Below are 19,865 nucleotides of genomic sequence, written 5' to 3'. Positions count from 1 at the left end.
CGCGCGGCACCCGGGTGGGAGGGGAGCGAGGCGAAGGGAGCGGCTCGCCCAATCGCAAAGCGGAACGCTCGCGGGGAGGCGGAGCCAGAGCGTGAGCATTGTCCAATCACTTGGCAGAGATGGGACAGGGAACGGAGGGAAGGGAAATAGCTAGCCAATCACAGCTCGAGGCCGAGGAAGAGGCGCGAGTGAGCCGCGGCGTCCGTCCAATGGCGGAGGGAGGGGTGGGGCGGGGCGGAGGCGGCAGCCAATGGGCAGGAGCGGGGGCGGGCAGGAGCGGGGGCGGGCGGGGCCGGGCCCGGGGGCGCGTGGCGCCGGTGGCGGCGGCGGTGCCGGGGCGGGGGTGGCGACAGGGCCGGGGCCGTGGCTGCGTGAAGCTGCCTCGCCCTTCTCGTCCCGCTCCGGGAGGGACCCGGAGCGCCCGTGAGCGCGTTTCCGCACGCGGTGGGGAGGGGCCCAGAGCGGCGCGGGTTGGTGCTGCTGCCGTCACCATCCACGCCGGGAAACCGGCAGCCCTGCCTCGGGCACGCCGGTGGCTAGAGCAGGGAGAAGGCCGGGGCGGGGTGAGGCAGCGGGGAGCCCTTCGCTGCTTCGTGTTGAGGGAGCTGATGAAGCGGTTCCTCCGACACCTGGAGGGCTGTCCCGAGACACTCGGGCTGTGTCCTGATGAGATCATCCGTCGGAGCCGACGGAGAGCCCCGGGTGAGAGCTCCGGAAAGGAGATCAGACGTAGTTACTGTAATGCCCTTGCCAGCACTCGGGAGATGTATCCCGGCCGGAGTCCGCGAGGACATCGAAGGCCCTTGCAGGGAACCCTGCAGACAAGCCTCGGGCAGAGCTTAACCCAACAGGATGTACACTTGGGCGGAGGACTGGTGTGAGCCTGGCCGCCCTGCTGGGCTGTATCGCCCCCGACAGCTGGAGCTGGCTGGCTGTTCGCTCTGCCCACGGCTCTGTTTAAAAACCATATTAGGTTTATGTACAAACGTGTTTCCTGACAGGGTTTGGAAAGATGTACTTCTTTTAAAGACCAGGTAAATTAAATTCCTTATTTAGTTCGGGGACAGGTGTTACCAACCTCAGTACAGTTTGGGTTACCAAACATCATGCAGACAAGGCCAGAAGGAAAACACAAAGCGTCTGTATTTGTGCGCTATTAAACACCTGTATGCATCCTGGTGAGGGAGTGGGGAGCTGCAGGAGTGTTAATTGGCAGAAAGAAAACAGCCTGACATGTTTAATCACACACTGAAGAGATGGAAGAGTGTGACCTTTGATATCTCTGGTGTAATTTAGAAGGAAGGGCTGTGGTTTTTCTTAGCACTTAGCAACAGGGAAAAAACAAAATGAAGAGTTATCAGGTTCAAGTAGATGAATTCAAGAGAACGGTCTCATCCTTTTCTCTCTGATTTGCTGCTATTGATAGTTATTTTTATATATTATAGTCACATCTTGGAGCCTTTGTCACGGATCTTATTGCAAATTTGATATGAACATGCAGTACCTAACAAGCGAATTAGCTTCTGTGAAAGGCAGTCATTTTTCTTCCCTCAGGAAGGCCTGGTTTCAGCCTATTTGTAGGCAGCAGTGCATGCCCAGTCTCCACGTCACCTTTGGATAAGAGGGCTTTTTGTAATGCGGGGTACAAACACAGTCTCAGAGTAACAAGTGCAAGCTGGGTGTTTGACCTTGTTCCTTTTCTTGCTGTCTGTGGCCACTCCCATATCTGAACTGCCACTGAAGCAGGTATGGACTTGCCTCAGCAGTAAGCTTTTTTCGCCTGGTTTTGATATGCAGTAAGAGAGGGGCTGGGCCATGTCCCATCTTTTGTGTTGCAGGTTGGGGCCATGGGGGACACTGGTGTTACTAGGAAGGACCTTGGGATCAAAACAGCAAACACTCCTGTTTAGCACTTGAGTGCTTGCGCCAGTGGACTGTCAGTGTAGGTTCAGGGAGGAGCACTGGTGGGGAAGAGACATGGGAGATTTATTTCTGGATGAGCAGTGGAGGGCTTTTGCAGAGTTGAAGTTATCTATGAAGAAACTAATAAATATGAAAAAAATGAGCAAGAAAGAGAGAAGTGTATTAGGGGACCACATACTGCAGAACTTTTTGAAGGATTTTTTCCACTGTTGCCATAGTTGGCTATAAGCATTTTCGTCCTCTCTCCTCTCCCTTTGAACAGAACAGGTTAAATTATACTGACTAGTTTTTGCCATGAGGTGCAGATGGTCCACCTGTCTACACTCACAGGGCATATGTAGGGCAGCATCCTCTACTCCCTGCCCACCTGCACAGGGAGGAGTTTCACCTGCTAATGCCTTACTTCTGGAGAGGATAAGCTGCTTTGCCTGACAGGCACTGGATCTCACTGCTGTGTTATCTATTAAAGCATAAACCCTTTTCACATGTAGGTACCTGCAGACTGGTCACTTCATCTGTCCTTGAACCCAGCTAACATGAACCCTTAGAATGTGATGGTTTCAGTTTTGGTTTAGGAAATGTAAATAACATTAAGGGAGCTACTGTTTACCTTATGCAGGACTGTACAGTCTCACACAGCAGCTGCAGTGCTCCCCTGCACAGAGGGACCTCACCCTGCCCTGAGCATGGGGCCAGCATAACCTGGGGTTTGAGGAGCATCTGGTCCCTTCCAGCACAGTGCTGGGGACACGGAAGGCCATGCCCACACTGGGGTTGCAATGACAGAAGAGTCCAGGATATCCACGGAGACAAGTCCCAGCATGAGGATGCCATCCCAGGGCACAGCTACTGCCACAGGCAGCACTGAACACATCCCACAGAGCTCCTGGAATCACACCTGGGGGCAACTCTGATATGGCTCTGTGCACTGCACAAGACACCTGTGTACACAGGTGGCTGCAGCTTGTGCCTCTGGACTCGGCATTTGCAAAATAGAGAAGCCAAACAAAATCTGAAGAGCAAATTCCAGTTTTAAGTTACATTTAAGTTTTCATGGATACTATTCCAATGAACTGGCAGAGCAAAGTGCCTTACTCTGCCAACTGAACAAAGCAAAGGACTGTATCAAAAAATTAATGAGTCAAAAGGAAGAGTAGACCATAAGTAACAAGTCAAGACAGGCAGGGATTGTTGCATAGCAGGCTCATGTCAACAGAAAGCTTACATCACTGGTCTGAGTCTATGAGTACTGTTCTAACCATCTGTAGGTTTGGGGATCAGAGAGGAGAGTTTTGAACTTTGGAGATGGCAGAAGGGCAAGTTCAGGAAGGAGCAATTGGGTAGCCACTGGGACAAAGCAGCAGAAAATTTTCCGCTCCAATGTCCCAAACAGAGAACAAGGGCCTTCTGCACTGCTAAGAGATCATCAGAACTCATCAGAGCTGTGACTGAGGGGAAGAATTTCCTTTGAGAAAAGGGAGAACTGAAAACTAACACAAAACTGGGCGTCTGAATGATGCAAGGTATGCAGAGAGTCTTGATGGAAGGTCACAAGGCAGCTGTAGTCAGAAATAAACCTAAGCCTTTGACTTCTATATTTGCAATTCAGAGGCAGAAAAAGCAGTGGCTCAGCAATTGCATTCAAGGCAGATAATAGCAGACAGTCTACTCTGAGAGGGAACAGTCTACATTCTTCAGGTGTCTTTCCTCCTCTTCTACAGTCTCCAGGTGCAGGCTGAAGTTAGCAGAAAATGCTGAAGGTGTAGCTGAAAAGGCTGCAGTATGACCAGGACAATGCAGTGCTGTGAGGTGTTACTGTGTCCTGTGTTTCTGTCATGGTTACAGCAGCCTAGCACTGAAGGCACAGGGACTGTGCTGCAAAATGCCTCCAGGGCAGCAGGGAACCTTGGTTTTAAGCTTGGGTCTGAATGGCAGAATGCACCTGAAGAATGTAGACTGTACCCTCTCAGAGCAGCCTGTAGCATAGGTGAAGAATTAGCATAAGTGTGGAAATCTCTTTGGGGACCTCACAGCCTTGAAGAAAGCAGATAGTTATGAGGATGCTCAGGAAAACTTGGTAAGTCCCTAGCTAAACTTCATGGACAGATGGAGAGGCAGTGCTTGGAAGGTTGGCTAGCCTGGTGTAGGAATGACCATCATTTGTCCTCAGCATATCTTTCTAAGTAAAGGTAAGCCATCAATGCCCACAGCAGATTGCTTCCTTCTGGTGGAGGCAAGAGTAGGCAGGTACATATTTCTAAACAATGGAGTTGGTTGGTTCAAATTTAACTGTGCTGAGAATCGTGTTTCTGCTCCAGGAGAGACCCTCCCTGTTCTTCACACCTTCTGCTGTGGATGCTACAGTTCTAGGCTCACTACAGCTTCTGTTTCACTGGCTTGGAAAATAACACTATTCTGGAAATATTTTAGCCTTTAAAGCTATGTAATACTAAAAGGACTGTTCAGACTACTTTCTCCTCTTTTTTACAATGCAGCCTTGACTGAACCTGTATTTGGGCACTGACTTGGACCAGAATTTCTAAACACAGTGAACTGTTTGCTGTTCAGTCTGTTTGCCTGGAGAAGCCAGGCTAGCCAACGAGACTTGCATAATGTTTTTGTTGTGAAATGGGGAAGGAGTCAGGATAGGAGGTTTATGATCAGAGGTGCAAGATATCAGAGAAGATACACCAGGGACTGAAGAATGTGTATGAGCATGGGTCTGATGAGCCACAAGAAAACAGAGGGGATGATATCTGTTAGGATCAGGGTGTTAGCCAGCAGAACAGGGTATGTGAGGGATTCCAGTGTGGCAAAGGGGATAAATGACAGACTCATTTAACCCCCTGTAGTTGTTATTCCTTTTAATACATACATATAAGTGGCAAAAGTTTAATCCTTCATTAGGAGAGAAGCGGATAACTGTATTTACCTTTTTTATTATTTACGAAATACGTATAATGTTATATTTCTAATGGTGTAAGGAAATCAAACAGCAGGGCACTATTTCCTTGCTCATGGCTCCAGCCTTCTGTCACAAAAGTGTGTTTTAGGTTGCTCAAAGAATCACTGGGAAAAGTATCAGCAAAAGCAGGTTTAATATTAAAGTGAAAGCACAACAAAGTTCATTGGCAAGCTTCACTCTACTACTAACTAGGTGGTTAAAGCACACAGAGAAAAATCAGACCAAGATGTAAAAATCAGTCAGTCTAAACCAACAAAAAATTATCTGCATGGAGGCTGGAGATGGGAAAAGGGTAAGAATAAAAACAAATAAGAGAGATCCTCCTGTTGAGTCATAAGGTTTAGAGTGGACACCCGTACCAAACTTGCCCCAGGTTTGACCAAAGCTTTAAACTTAACAGCACTGAACTGATAATTTAATCAATTTAACAAAAAATTCTATAGAATTTGCTATAGCACAATGACTCACATGCCTAACTTACTTATTAATCTAAAGTACTTAAGAATGTAGGAAAACAACCTTCATAGTACATTTGCTGTTGCATATTCACACTTGCACGCACAGAGACCTAAAGGAATATGTACATGTGCCTGTGAAAAATTCCCCTCTAATTCAGTGAAATACTCATGTTGGATGCCTTTGCATCTTTTCAATGGGCAAAGGGTTGAGCTTCAAGGAGTGGAGATATCAGCTCCTTTGTTGGCGATCGGCAGCAGTCATCCAAGTATTGCAGACTTGAAAGTTTGTGAGCTCTGAGAGACCCCACTCAGAGGGAGATTGCTGGTCACAGCCCACTGCAGTCCTGGAGAGCTCAGAGGGTCTCACTTAGGACTGCTCTTCATAGGGTCACAAGGGAGTTGACTTTAGCCATAGTAATTTTCCATCCTGGCTGCAATTCTGGTTGGTTTTGCTATCAAACTTTCAAAGAAAAGTTCCACTTGGGTTGTTATTCAGGCAAGAAAAGTAAGTTTCCAAGGCTGTTTGTTAAAAAGCAGGAGCTCATTAGACAGCATGAGTTCCTGGAAGCAGACAGTGTTTCTGATAAGCTCAAGAGGAGCTGAGCCCAGGTGCTGTTGGTCAAGGCTGAGGCCTAACAAGCATTTCTCAGATGATAGTGCACCCAGAGGTGGGGAGGAAGGGGGCATGCACCACCATACCTTTTTTCAGACCATAACAAAGAGCTGTTTTTCTCTAGGTTTTAGTCAGGGCTGACTACCAAGATTGTCCTAGCTTTGTTCGGAGCCTCCTATGCTTTATCTGCTTTTACTTATGTCCCCTGTCCCCAAGACTTCTAAGTGCAGTACAAAACTGCACTGAGAAACTCGTATCTGTTCCCATCCCACCCTCCTCAGTTCAATTTTCTGGATATTTGGCCCTCCTTTGGGCAGTGACTTGGGCAGTGTTTTGGAATACAGATGTCTGTTTCTCTGCAACAGAACTAGACTGTATCTTACAGCCAACTTAAGGCCAGCAGTAACATCCATCCACTTTCACTGCATTTCACTCAGCTGTAGAAAGATGACTGGGGGTAATACCAGAGGAAACGGAGAGGTTATATTCGCAGCCTAACAGAGGTTGTAACGGTATGGAAATTATAGAGTGAAACACAGTTGCTGCTCCCTGGACAGAATGCGGTTGGCATGCTCAACACCTACTCCACAATGGTTCCCCACACCCACAGTCTGCAACCATAGCACCTGCTAAGGGGGATGGAACAGAGGGTGGAGTGGAGTCACCTCATGTGGGCTCTGTTGAAATCCTCGCAGGGAGGGGAACTCGATGGCACTTTGCAACTGAGAAACTGCATAACACCTCTCAGCCAAGGGAGACAGGAGATGTCTTGCTGCTGAGCCAACAGCTGTGGTGAAATCATTCCCCTTGGATGAACTTGGGTCATTATAGCCTAATTGTAATATTAACACACACCTCCACCCCAAAGTTACCTGCCCCCAAGGTACGACCACCCTTCACTGGGCATGTGCTCTGTATTCTTGACTGTATCTTTAAAAACAAAGTGAGAGAATTTTACACCAATCAGTAACAGTGGTATGTATGGCTGGAGTCACTCAAGCTCCACCTAAGTGTAGAGTAGTAGTATAAAAGTAAGTTGAGAGTGGGGGAAAAGTTAGGGAGGACTCCATCATAACTGCTGGGATCAGTCAACAGGCTGAACTTGCCTTCTCCACTGTGGAGAATGCCTACTGGGTAAGAATCAAACTCTATGCAAGCTGAATATTTTAATGGGGATTAGAGCTTTTCTGTGCACTGCTTTGAATATGTTTTTGCAGTCAGATACTATCACCAGCACCCATCAAACCTTAAGCTGTCACATTTTATATTAATAAAGAGTGTTGTTCCATAAACTGTTAGTGAGCGTCCTTCATGGGCACTAGAAGTCACCAGCAGCAGGTAGTGTACTGAAACAAAGAGGAAGACCCACTGAGGGATCTCCCTTATGCTGCTGATGCGTGTCCCTCTCTAAGTCAGTGGAACCACGCTCCGATCCAGCAAGACTGCTCAGTGAAGGGTTGTCCTAACAGGACTCTGACACACTGGTCAGGCACAAGGATCTCGACTTTCCTGGGGTGTTGACAGACAAATCAAACACTATGGGTCAAGTAAATCTCCCCACACTAAGGGTTGAGGAAATCTCCCCTTTTCACATGACATGACTTGCTTCTTCTGGAGCCTGAATTTTGGGCCTTTGTTTATACCATCACAGTGGAACTGTGTGGTTTTTGTGTCTTTCTAGGTTGTTTACTGGCACTGTTGGACCAACAAAGGCTGTAGCTCAGGAACCTTGTACTTGCCACTGAGAGAAGCTGATACAAGTTAACCTTGCCAGAAAAAAATGATTAGTTTGGTCCTATAATGCAATTCACCTTGTATCCATGTCGGATATATGGTTTAGTACAGCAGTGTTTGGGAATGCAGAGGCATGTTTGGGAATGAATGGCTGAGATGTGATCAGTTATTTCATCATTCTTTGCTTATGTTGGCTTTTGTAAATGGAAATATGGCCTAACAGGGTCTGGTGTCAAGATACAGAAGTACTGGCAGAATGGAGGTGCAGTCAGTGCGCATTTACTTGGGCAGCAGTAGTTGGAAGCAAGGTAATCTCTGTCGCTTCTGATCTCATATTTGGTTCCTGTGGTGTGTATTTAATCACCCGTGCTGCTTCAGCTTTCATGTCCATCCTCCATGGACATTCATTGTCACCCATGCCTGTTGCCACTCATGGTGGTGAGTGGGGAGCAGTGCAGAAGAAACATTAGGTCTTGGGTTCAGTTAGTTTCTGACGGTGCATCTGAACAGGCCTCTGTGCCCTGTGTTCAGGGTTCCTTGGTGTATTCATTCCTAACGCCTCCATCTCAAACACATCGGGAGTTTGACCTCACATAATGATGAGGCTCCTATGAGCCAAGTGATGACTCGTCTCCCCCTCTCTACAGTAAAAAACAGTCCCATGGTTGTAAACTATGATCAGGAGCTCTGCCTTTTTTGACACCCATGTTGGGTGATATTGAACTAGTGAGTTCATTTTGTTTGTGCCTTGCTTTCTTAGTCCATAAAATGAGAGTAGTGAGACCATTACTGTCCCTGCCCCCCTTCCCCATCCAGGATGAAGTGAAAGGCTGCATCTGTGCGGTATAAACAAAGCCCTAATTTACATGTAAATGCATGTGATATCGCTGTAGCAGCAGAGCTGTAGCAGTGAAGCCCTCCTTGTGTGCAGGCAGCTTATGTCAGCAGAATGAGGCTCTTTTTTGAGCAGAACTTTACCGAGCACCATCAGCTGTATCAGCAAAAACATTGAATACCAATATAACTACATCCTCATTAGGACCTCAAGGCCCATAGTATTTTAATTTCTAACTTCTTTCTAGGTGCTTAAATACTTTTGAGGATCTGGAACTATCTATTGGCATTATGGAGGTTACCCTCTTCCCATCAGAACCCTGGCAAACAGGCTCAGAGCAGACAGGTATGGTCTCACTTTATCAGTGGCTGTGGAGCACTCTGAAAAACTCTGGTTAATGGCCCAGAGCCCAGCAGACCATGATCAAGCTGCTATGGCTGACTTCAAGGGCAACATAACTGCTGCTGCTGCTTCTGACAGTGCTGTTAGTACTGCAGGAGACTGGACAGGTTCCTCTTTATTCACCTCTTCCTGTGAGAAGAACAGAACTAAAAATGGTGTCCCCTGGAAAATGTCTTTGTTGATAGCTTTCATTTCATCCTGTACTGATGCTATTACAAAGATGGCACATGAGAGGACAGCATACTGTAGAGAAGAGAGACAGTGAGGACGGTGCTCTAGCACCTGAGCAGTGACCAAACCTTAGCTTGGAGAGGAAGGAAGGGTTGGAGAGGAAGGAAGGAGCAATTTGCTACCTTTCAAATACCAAGCACAGTTTTTCAGGTTCTTATTTTCCTACATCTCTTTAGAAAAAAATGAATGAAGGAAGAAGATAGACAAGTTGGCAAAAGACATGGCTAAAGGAGCTTTTTTTTTTTTTTTTTTAAGTGCTTAACTTTGTACTTGCAGAGTGAGTCAGTTCAATTCATCCAGCAGAAAATTATCCCACGGAAAATTTTCTTCAGGTCTGTGAACTGAAGTGGTTTGGTGGCTGGAGGAAGGTGGCGATGGATTAGACATAAGGGGAAACTACCCCATCTGTGCAGCAAACTGCTTTTGAATTACAAAATCTGGTATAAGGGGTGATGGGAGCTCAGAAAGAACTTGAAGTTCAGTCCAGAGAAGAAGGTCAGTACAGGAAAACAGAAGGCTGCTTTCTCTTCTTTTGGCAAGGATATTATTATAGATAGAAGAGAGAGAGACTTTGCCATACAGTGAAATGGGGCAAGGGAGAAATTGAAGAGTCTTTAACTGCCCATAACTAGGTAGTTAAAAACCTTCCCTCCAAAGTCAAAGGACGTAAAACTTAACTAGAGGAGATGAAAAATGTTAGAGGCTGTGCACTACCAAGAGGGGAAATCTACCCTGAGACCAGGGATTGATACTCGGGCTTCCATCAGAGAGACAGTGTGATGCTGCAGGCAGGACTGAGCACTCGTGTCTTTCCCACTCACACTGTGCAGTGTGTTGATCAGCAGCAGCCAGACAGGGATGCAAAGCTCATGCTGTGTTTGAGTCTCGAGTGCAGGGGAGACATGTCTGTATCCAACAAGTGTAAGAGGAAACTACGGGAAATGTTTCGTAGGTATAATTTATAGGAAATTCATAAATATTCATTGGAAAATCACATCTCCGGTGAAGATGCTGCAGGCCTGTGTGGTTGCTGTATCAGGCATGGCCATAAGAGGGAAGTGTGTGCTCAGGCATTAGGGGCTTTCTCTGGGCTGAAGCAGCCCCAGCTGTGTTGGCTGTGGGCTCTGCAAGCACCGTGGATCTGCCTGTGTCCCACCTCCTCTGCAGGGCTAAAAGCAGGGCCAGCGCCTTCGGAGGCATGTGAGCTCAGCCACAGCCAAGTGTGCAGGTAGCAGTGATGGGGATGGGGTGAGAGGGGAGCAAGGGTGGGAAAGTGAATTGTCACTTCCTGGAGATAGGGGAGGATGAGATGTGCAACCCTGACCAGTCCTGAGAGAACTGGAGATGCCTTGTTCAGAAATGATGGGCAGTCAGGTGGGGAAATCTCATTTCAGTTTTCTCCTCACACATCTACAGATGTCTGGTTGTGTTAGCTGGATCATACTCAGATTAGGGCATTCAGGCTTGAGGATGGTGACATTGAGGTGCTTTTAGGAAGGGCAGGGGACCTCGGGAGAAAGCAAGCTGAAGTCAGCAAGCTTGAAAGATTTATGAAGAGGAATGAAGGTACAAAAGCGTATGGGCAGGCAACCCTGCTAGCTCTCTAAAGGACATGTTTTGCCTGAAGAACTTCGAATAGCATTTTATAGGCCACATGCATAGAGCACATAAGCTGTGAAGCAGCAACAAGTGGGTCTTGGTTGTTAGCAACCCTGTCAGACTCAGGTGACTGTTACTGTCAGTGATGGGCCATCCCTGGCTGCGTGCCTTTGCTACATGCTTGTTAAAACTCACCACTGCACAAGGTAAAAAGGGACACTTACACCATGCAATATGGGAACTTGAGGCTTCACTAAGTCCCTGCCTGCTGACTCCCACGGACCCTGTTAGCTGAAACTGTCATGTATATATGGCTGAGGAGTTTCTCCTTGCCTCCTGGAGATCCTGCAGGGACCCACAGGGTGCTTTGAGGAGAAACAGTACTGAGATGATTTCCTATCATTCCTGAGATGATTTACCTGCCAAGAATTGTGAGCAGCAGGGTCCAGTCAGGAGCACCAAGTGACCTGATCACCAGCTTCCCATGAGCTGGCTCTGCAGAGAGGCACCCAGGTTTCTCCTTATAAACCTGCTTTTCAGGGACATTTCTTTTTTTGGTCAGAGACAGAAACAGAGGAAAATGAATAGGACAAAGATGAATTTATTCCTTGTTCATGCCACAGCATGAAAACAAAATGCATCTAAGAATAAACTGTACAAGAGCTGGAGGCAGGTGTGGTGGCAAGGCTGGGGGAGACACGGTGGGTGCATCTTTTGGTGCCTGGCTGAGCATGTGTTGATCTTGTGCTCCCAAAGCATCTTATGCCTGTGCAATAGAGGGACCTATAGTTGTAGGAGCAGGGACTGGGTGGTTATCCAGAGGCATAGGTGATGTGAGGGGGAGAGAGCTGAAGGAGTGTGAATTGCTCAGCACATCCATGTTGTGTATCATCTACGGCAGCGGTGTGGCCCAGCAGGGGATGTGTAGTGTAGCTGTGGGCCGCGGGCAGGGGGTTGCTGTGCTGGGAGTGGCTACAAAGAACCACACGGGGTCACTTTGCAGTTAAATGAGGCGAAGAATTACCATGGAGACCGCACTCCTCTCCCTGACAGATGCCAGACTTCCAGGCAATAATGTTTGTGCATTGCTCTAAAACCCCCAAATTCTCTCTCCCCCACTTTTCAGAAAGGGTGAGGACCATGCTGCCCTGTCTCCAGAGTGGGAGAGTGGTAAACACTGGGATATGGGGTGGTTTCTGCACACTCCATCTTCCAGTAGAAGGGGGCCACTGTCTGGGTACCTCCTACACTGGTCACTACTGCAGTGCAAAGACAGAAGGGGTGTGGTTCGAATTACTGTGACACAGTATGGTTCTGGCACTGTGCATCCACTTAGTGACCTCAGGAGCAGCGAGGTCTGAGCCAGCTGCCAGCCCTTAGGCACAAAGTGCACGTGTGCAGAGACCTGTGTGTTGGAGGACATCGCACCCGTGCTGCAAGAGGTGCTCCAGGGAGCATCACAGTGAAGAGCTCCAGTCCTGGTGCCACCAGGAGCTTGGAGCTCACCAGCAATAGGTACTGCAAGACTCCAAGGACAGACAGAAGACAAATGTGCACCAGAACATAAAGCTTTTTTCCAGCTAGTGTATTCACACTTGCTTTTAGTGCCCACATGGAACATGTTCTCTGTTCTTATTCAGTTGGATCAAATCATGTCCTATGCTGTTTTCCTGGCAAGGAAAGTACAGCTCCATCTTTCAGGTACTACAGGTGCTAAGGTGTGTTCCTCAGAGACTTCTATATTTCATCTTCGGAGACCTTAACTCCTTTTATCTTCAGAAGCGTTATTTCTTTCATCAGTTCTCTAGTTCTCAGTGGTCTGTGAGGCTATTATAAACAGTGTCTATCCTGTGTTCTCAGTTAGAGGTTTGGGGAGATGGTTACTTTGTGGTCTGTGGGGAAAACTTGAAGGAGGAAAGGCTTTGTGGACTAAAAATGTTTGGAGATGCTTGGTTTGGGGAGGAATGCTGATGCATCCTGCACAGAGCCATATGCAAAAGGTGGAAAGAAGAAACCAAGTGGATGGTCACACTGGTCCTGTAGGCTGAAGTACCACAGGAAACCAGGGAGGTGCTGTAGACCAGCAAGTAGGTCATCATGTCACTTCTGCTGCACTGGTATTTTGCAGACATGCAGAACACAGCTCAAGGCAAAGGTCCAGTGCTTCTCCTCACTGCTGTGCCCATCGCAGCATCTTCCCTTGAGTACTCATCTTTTCCCTGTAAGAGTTTTTGTTTCAATCACAGAAAAGCATTCTAGACACTGACAAACAGGTATTGTCATCTTGCAGAGGGTTGGCAAAAGAACAAATAGCTGCACTTCAGTGGAGGTGCAGCAATCTTTCCACACAGCACAGACTTGCTAATTTGCATGGTCATGAGGTCTCATTGGAAAGATATTTTTAAATGAAAAAGCAAGGAACTGATGCAAAATAGATTTGAGCATATTCCAGGAGATAGCTAAATTTTTCTTAGTGAAACCCAATAATAGATCAGTCTGTGTGCTATGAACCTCTCATCACAAAAATATATCACAGGAGGCTTCTGCTATCTATTCTGGGCTGAGCACTGACCTTGGCTATTAGATCTCAATTAAGCATGTATGTGACTAATGCTTCTTTCTCTTACACTTTTCTGCTGCAGAAAACAATATTCATGGAATCAAACACAGAGTACTTGCACAGTCACTCTCCAGAAGGGACCCATGGCTTCTCAGTAGGTTTCATACCACATGAAAAAAAAAGCATTTCTGATGTGAAATTCAGGGAAAGGAAGTATTAAAAATCTGTGGAATTAAGGATTGCAGCCTTCAGCACTGAGCCCCTCTGCTGTTCCAGAATGGTGTGCAGTGATGCTTGCAGCTGCAGGCGGGGTTGAGTACGCCACGGGGACAAAAAGAGCATACTTCACTTCTTTATGCTTACTCACCTGGCATCCTTCGTTCGAGAAGGGAAGAAGGGCTAGTGAATTTGACAGTGGTAGTAATAAGACTATGCAAGACTTGATTCAGTGCTTAAGACTCCTATGCAAGCCAAGACCTGTCTGCAAACTTGTTCCACTTTCAGCTCAGGTAAATGCTGAACCATCAAAACAGCATGCCAAACTCAGATCTCTCCTGGAGCATAATTAGAGTGCTGGGCCAGAAGGGCTTGGAGGCAATCATATCCCTACACTCATACTTGACAGGTCAGGACTGGGGACTAGAGAACTGGTGAGCCTCACTTTTATGCCTGGGAAGATCGTGGAGCAGATCCTCCTAGAAGATATGCTAAGGTACATGCTATGCCAAAAGCAAAAGAGATGCCAATTGTTCACCACCCTTGTGATGAGGATTTGATGGAGCAATGCCATTGTGAAGAATAGAAGACAGCTCTCCTACAAGGTGGAAAAAAGCCTTGCTTTAAAAGGGCCTGTGGTGTGTTTCAGCTATGTGGACTGAAAAGAGGCTTGTGTGAAGCAGGGTTTAGAATGGCTGCAGATTATTTGCAGTAGTGTGGCTAAAATCTTCCTGACCTGTCATAGACACCTGACAATCAGCAGTTCTGCCAAGTCAGGTTTCATCATAGCAATGAGAACAAGCTGACAAACTCAAACCAGTCATCACAAGATTAGTGCAGTTCTCTGCCAGCCTTTCCAGGTGCTGGTTACATTTGACAAAAGATCAGGCTAACATCTGACTCTAACCCTAGAGGAATGTTGTCTGAAAAGCCAAGGGGGAAAAGGCCAGTGAAAATGAAAGTGTGCTGACTGGAGTGGCACAAAGCTGTACCTAAGCTTAGTCTCAGCCACTGGGACCAGATAGATGATGCCAAATAAATTCTCTCTGTTCTAGAAAAGATGGGACGTGCTACTCAACACCTGGTAGTGAGGTTGTGTTACATTTTGGTGCTTGTCTCATATTCAGTGTATGGTTTTTCCCATTTCTCTTCCTGCTCAGGCCATGGTGAGCAATGACACTTTGTCCGTGGAAGAAACTATTTCCAAACATTTTTTTGTTAACACTGCTGCTAAAAATGTCTTGATGCTCCACTCAGGTTTACTTTTTTTCAGCTCCATTCCATGATTCCGAGCTCCATAATATCAAAATTTGTGTAAGAAGTTATCCCATTATGAACCAGCAAGTCTTTCCAAAATTTAAATTCTGTCTGGAAACAAATCTAACTCCAAAGGTTTAGCATCAACCAACACCTCTGCCTAGATTGATTGTTTTAAGCAAGAACAGTGGTTTGAAAGATGAGCCTCCTTTCCAGACTGTGTGCTCTCTTTTGGCTACTCCATCATTTCCAAATCAATAGCTGTCTCTGCTTGTCCCCCCTCCCCTCCAGATCCTGCTCTTTACTACCTCGTTTTGGTTTTAATTTGCCACAGCAAAATTGCAGTCATTTTTCCCCCACCCTAATTAAGAGACCTATCTGTTAAGGAGAAAGAAAACAAAAACAAAACCTTCTTATCTAAGCCCTTAGCACAGAACAGAGGAGGAATGATTGGTGAGATGATCACCTCTAGAAAGCCAAGGCCTTTATTGATTCTTCTGGCCTTCCTCAGTAAATACAGAATGAGTATTTCAAATTCACCTGGAAGGAAGCTAAAAGTTAATGTAAAATACTGACTTCTCAACATCAGAGGAGAAAGAGACTGTATGTCTTCTAGGCTGATTCCCTTTTTTTCTCTATACATAGTTCAACAAGAATATTTGGATAGTGTTTCATTGTGCCTCATAGATTCATAAAATCATTTAGTTTGGAAAATACCTCTGAGATCATTGAGTCCCAGCATAAACCTAACAGCTAAACCTAAACCTTGGCTGTGGTGGACAGCCAAGTCCACCACTAAACCATGTCCCTAAGCACTACTTCTACACATAAGTGTGAGTGCCACCTCACATTACCACTATTTCAGTTTCCCCACAGTTTGTTATAAACTGGCCTAGCTTCTGAACTTCTGGGGGCTAATGGTCCTGACCTACACTTTGGAAGAGCTTTGAGATCATGAAACAGGTTAGAAAAGCTGTATTGTGGGCAGGTGGCAGCAGCACTGACCTCTTGAATTAAGGAAATAAGCATTGAGTGATGGTGAAGGAGGGCACAACCCCAGTGCTGAAATGGGTGATTACATGAACAAAAAGGGACAGGCTACACAGAGAAGCTCAGGGGAGAGTCCAGTACACAAGGGGATTTTGTGGAAGAGGACATTTAACAGCCCTATAGGAAAAGGTCAAAGACAGAATAATCTCCACTGACTTGGGAAAAAACAAGATGGGAAGCGTCTCCACAAGGTTAAAGCTTTCACTTCCTCATCAAGAGGAATAAACATCTCTAGTCTGAAAAGAGGGAAAGCTACTACAGGCTTTTCCAGATTTTATCCCCTTTCTCCTTCATCCGTGATCTAGTGGAAGTGGTACTTTCCATGTTGCCTATCTGAATACAAGCCCTAGCTTCGAATAAGAATCAGGTCTGACTCCCTGCTGTACTCCAGAGACTTATTTACCACCCTGGAGAGTTAAGCATTTAGCTGATTAAGTTCAGTCTATGTGCACAGTCAGCTCCTTCTAAGAGGGGTGATATAACAGCAGGAACCAGATGGGGATTGTGCCTGCTGGACTAAAATTACTCTGATATTCCAGATTGTTTCCCTCCTCTCTGGGACATCAAGAGCAGAACCCTCCAGAGCAGGACCTGCTATAGAAGTCCAGACCAGCTTGCACTAAGAGCACAAATGTAGCCTTTTGAGACTGGTTTCCTAAGGGAGTAAAGCATATGTTCTTATGGGTTGTGCATGTGTTAAACTTGGTGTGTCCTCATGCTCCTGTCCAGTAACTCTGAAACCTGTTGGTCTATTTCAATTAGATTTGATAAATTTCACAGCAAATTAAGTTCCTGCAAGTAGTAGGTAACCAGTTAGAGGAGAGGGACTCTATAAATATCCTGATTTGGGAAAAGGGTGCACTGTGCATGTATTAAACTCTGGGGAGATCACATGGGAAAAAATTACATGTAAGTACTCATCTGGATGAAAAGCTTCAGTGAGAACTCGATTTTTCAGGAACAGAAATCCATAGGGGACCATGGTTCATTCATTCTGCACCTCACAAAACTACTACTTTTATTTTGCTATGATAGAGATGGGAGGAAAAAATTATTTAATCTAGGAAACACTGTAAAAAAGCGGATCTAGTGGAACTAGCAGGTTTAGGAACTAGGGTTCAGTAGTCAATTTGTTGACAGAAACCAGCCCTAGCAGAGAGAGTGGTGCAGCACCTGAAATCAGACAAGGTTCTGAACAAGGCTAAAGTGAAGAAGGGTGGGGCACATTATCTATGGGGAAACATTGTGGTTCCCACGGTCCTTCCATGTGTCTCAGAATAGACTAAGGGGAGATGGTCTAACTGTAGACTTCAGTTGTTTGTAGGAGAGTTACAAAGCAAGTGGAAGCAAACTCTTGGTAGTAATAGATGGTAAGAAAAAAGGAGAGAGGATGATAGAGGTTGTATTCTGGGAAACTCAGGTGAAATTTCTTCTTAAGGTGAATATGACAGCACTGGGCAGAAGTTACTGAAATAAATGGTAGAGTCTCCATTGTGGAAGGTTTCCAAGTCTCATGTAGGCAACAGCAGTAATTCCTAGTGGGAGGTTGGACTAGACACCTTCAGAGGTCCCTTCAACCACCATTTCTGTGGTCCTTTACTTTTTGCCCAGATGATGATGCACGAAAACAGCTTTTATGAGCAAAGCTGTCACTTAGAGAGTGGCAACTTTTGTCTCACCTCAACTTTACCAGAGGACATATGAACATAGTCATTGTTCAATTCCTTGTATACAAAAATGGTTTTATTAAGGTATTTGTGATTTTTATTTGCTGAGTTTTAAATAATGGAACTTATTTTGTACTGTGCTAAACTTGTGTCAGGCACATCTTGTGCCTCCTTGTACCAGACCTATAGCATTGTGCTACAGACTGTTTTCAACCAGCTTTGGTTGTTAGGATTTACAGAGGCATCCGTAAATGGCCGTGGATGACTGTCACTAGTTTTCTCTAAGTCTCTTCTTGAATAAAGATTATTAAAAAAAAGCCTTTTATATATGGGTCTTTTGAGGCCTCTATCAACATATTTTTCTGGATCACTGATGTCTGCAGGCCATGTACTCCTGTTAACTTTTTGAGGTAACATGTTCAGACTCAGGCAAGTTTTATGATTTCATCAGAACTAAAGTACGCTTAGAGCACACTGAATTATAGCTCAATTAATTTTGCATTCTAATTAAGTGGAAAACAATCTTATCACTGACAAGTCTCTTTTCTGTGTTAAATCTATCCTGTTTCAGGTGTGATGCAGAGAATAACTTACATGAATAGAAGACAGATCTGAGCTGCTGTCTGCACTGCATAAGATACTGGCCAGCTTCACCCTGGACCTGTAACCATGCCACTGAGATGCTGCCGCTGTCTCGGCAGTCCCTACCCAGCTTCTTCACCCAGCCACTTGCTTCTCTCTACCTACTACCTCAGCAGAGCACAGAGCATCATAGAGGAGCTTAGGTGCACCTTACTACAATCTGTAGAAATATCTGCTGTGAAACAGCAAGGAAAAACTGTCAACAAAGCTCTCAAAGAAAGGAAAAATACCTAAGATCAGAATCATTCCAGCAGCAGGCACAGCTTTAGGGACTAGCTTGCCCATAAGTTACTGCCTGGCAGCATGGAGAGGCCATGCAGTAAATCTGTCTTGGCCACTAGCCAAAAGTCCAGTTTGTAACACTGAACTTTTCTAGCACAGTACTCTCAAAAGGACTGAAAATTTTTAGTTTGTGCAGGCAGCTTCCTCTTCTGCTTCCAGTATTCATCCCACTGCACTTTCTCATTTAACTGGAGATTTATTTTCCCTTTATTCTTGATTTTAAAAAAAAAGCAGTAATTTTTGGACAGCTAGCTTTATCTCTAGATCACATAATGAACAGTGTACATGTGGTAAACCATGTGCTTCACTTCCAGGTGGCTTTGAAATAAACACATTATTATCTTCCTGCAATCAACTCATTACATAAATTTTCTTGCAGAATTGGTCCAGATGTCCTCTTCTTTACCTCCTCTCTCTCAGATGAATTAAAAACTACAGAGATTATCTCAGCATGCACCTATATGAAGACAAGCAATTATTGGTGGTACCTATAGATACAAAAATTTGATCAGTGCTATGAAAAAACATTGTTAGGTCATCACAAACCCAAGCAACTGCGGTGCAACGTGAGACTGAAAGCTGTGTGGAGTAGGTCAATGGTACCTGAGTGTATTACTGAATGCAGCCCTATCCTGCCTTCGTGCCAGGATTTACTGCCTCTTTGAAATTATATTCTGGAACCACAGTTTGCAAAGCCTGCAGAAGTCCTGTGGTTTGCCCACTTGTACTCCACGCTGCTGTGGATGAAGAACCAATGATCCTGCTACGCTGGCAGTTCAGGAAATTCTCTCTCCTTATTGTTGTTTCTCTTGGTACATGGATGCTTTTTTTTTCTGGGTCATTTCCCATATATCCCTTTCTGGGTCATGGACTTTTCAGTTTCTGGGTGTCTTATACAGAATTAGATCAGGGCTGTCTCACTCACGATGACATTAGGTAAAAAGCTTGACTGCAAGTCAGCAACTCAGAAAATTCTCAACTCAGTCACATCTAAACATAAGACTTCAATAGACTGGATACTTCTCATGACTAACTGCTGTCAGCAGTTTGCAGCATTTACTACAATTTTCAGTGCAGAGGGTAAACAGTATGGTTTCTTGTCCTTGAATCACAGGAACAATTGAATCCTGGAATAAATAATTGCTTGTCATATATATTTATAGGGAACAGAAGACATGAAAACCATGGAGTTACAATTCAGCCTGTGACATAAAGAAACCACCTCCAGTTCACCACCTTCTAGTTCCATGACTTTGTCTTGTCTCATCATCAGAGATGAGTGAGTTGGACAATCTTTGCCTCCCTCTCCAGGGTGAAGAACAGTCAGTCTGCCTTCTCAGTTAGGAAAACAGATATTCCTCTCCATCCTTCTCCACCTTCAGGTGCAACTAAGGGATCTTTGCTGTTTTCTGAGCCTGACTCAGTCAACTT

The 19,865-nt window shown here is 45.5% G+C and overlaps 1 protein-coding gene across 1 annotated transcript; it reads left to right on the top strand.

Annotated features, from left to right (window-relative positions):
* Positions 1–119: 119 nt before the first annotated feature.
* Positions 120–18,776, top strand: LOC120410026 (spidroin-1-like). Its single transcript, XM_039552220.1, has 2 exons — positions 120–702; positions 18,082–18,776. The coding sequence occupies exons 1-2, from the start codon at positions 120–122 to the stop codon at positions 18,123–18,125; spliced, it is 627 nt and encodes a 208-aa protein (XP_039408154.1). The 3' UTR covers positions 18,126–18,776.
* Positions 18,777–19,865: the final 1,089 nt, after the last annotated feature.

The sequence above is a fragment of the Corvus cornix genome, chromosome 5 (genome assembly GCF_000738735.6).
Source record: "Corvus cornix cornix isolate S_Up_H32 chromosome 5, ASM73873v5, whole genome shotgun sequence".
Classification (NCBI taxonomy): Eukaryota; Metazoa; Chordata; class Aves; order Passeriformes; family Corvidae; genus Corvus; species Corvus cornix.
Note: the sequence above shows the minus strand (reverse complement) of the source record. Positions and strands in the feature narration are given on the sequence as shown.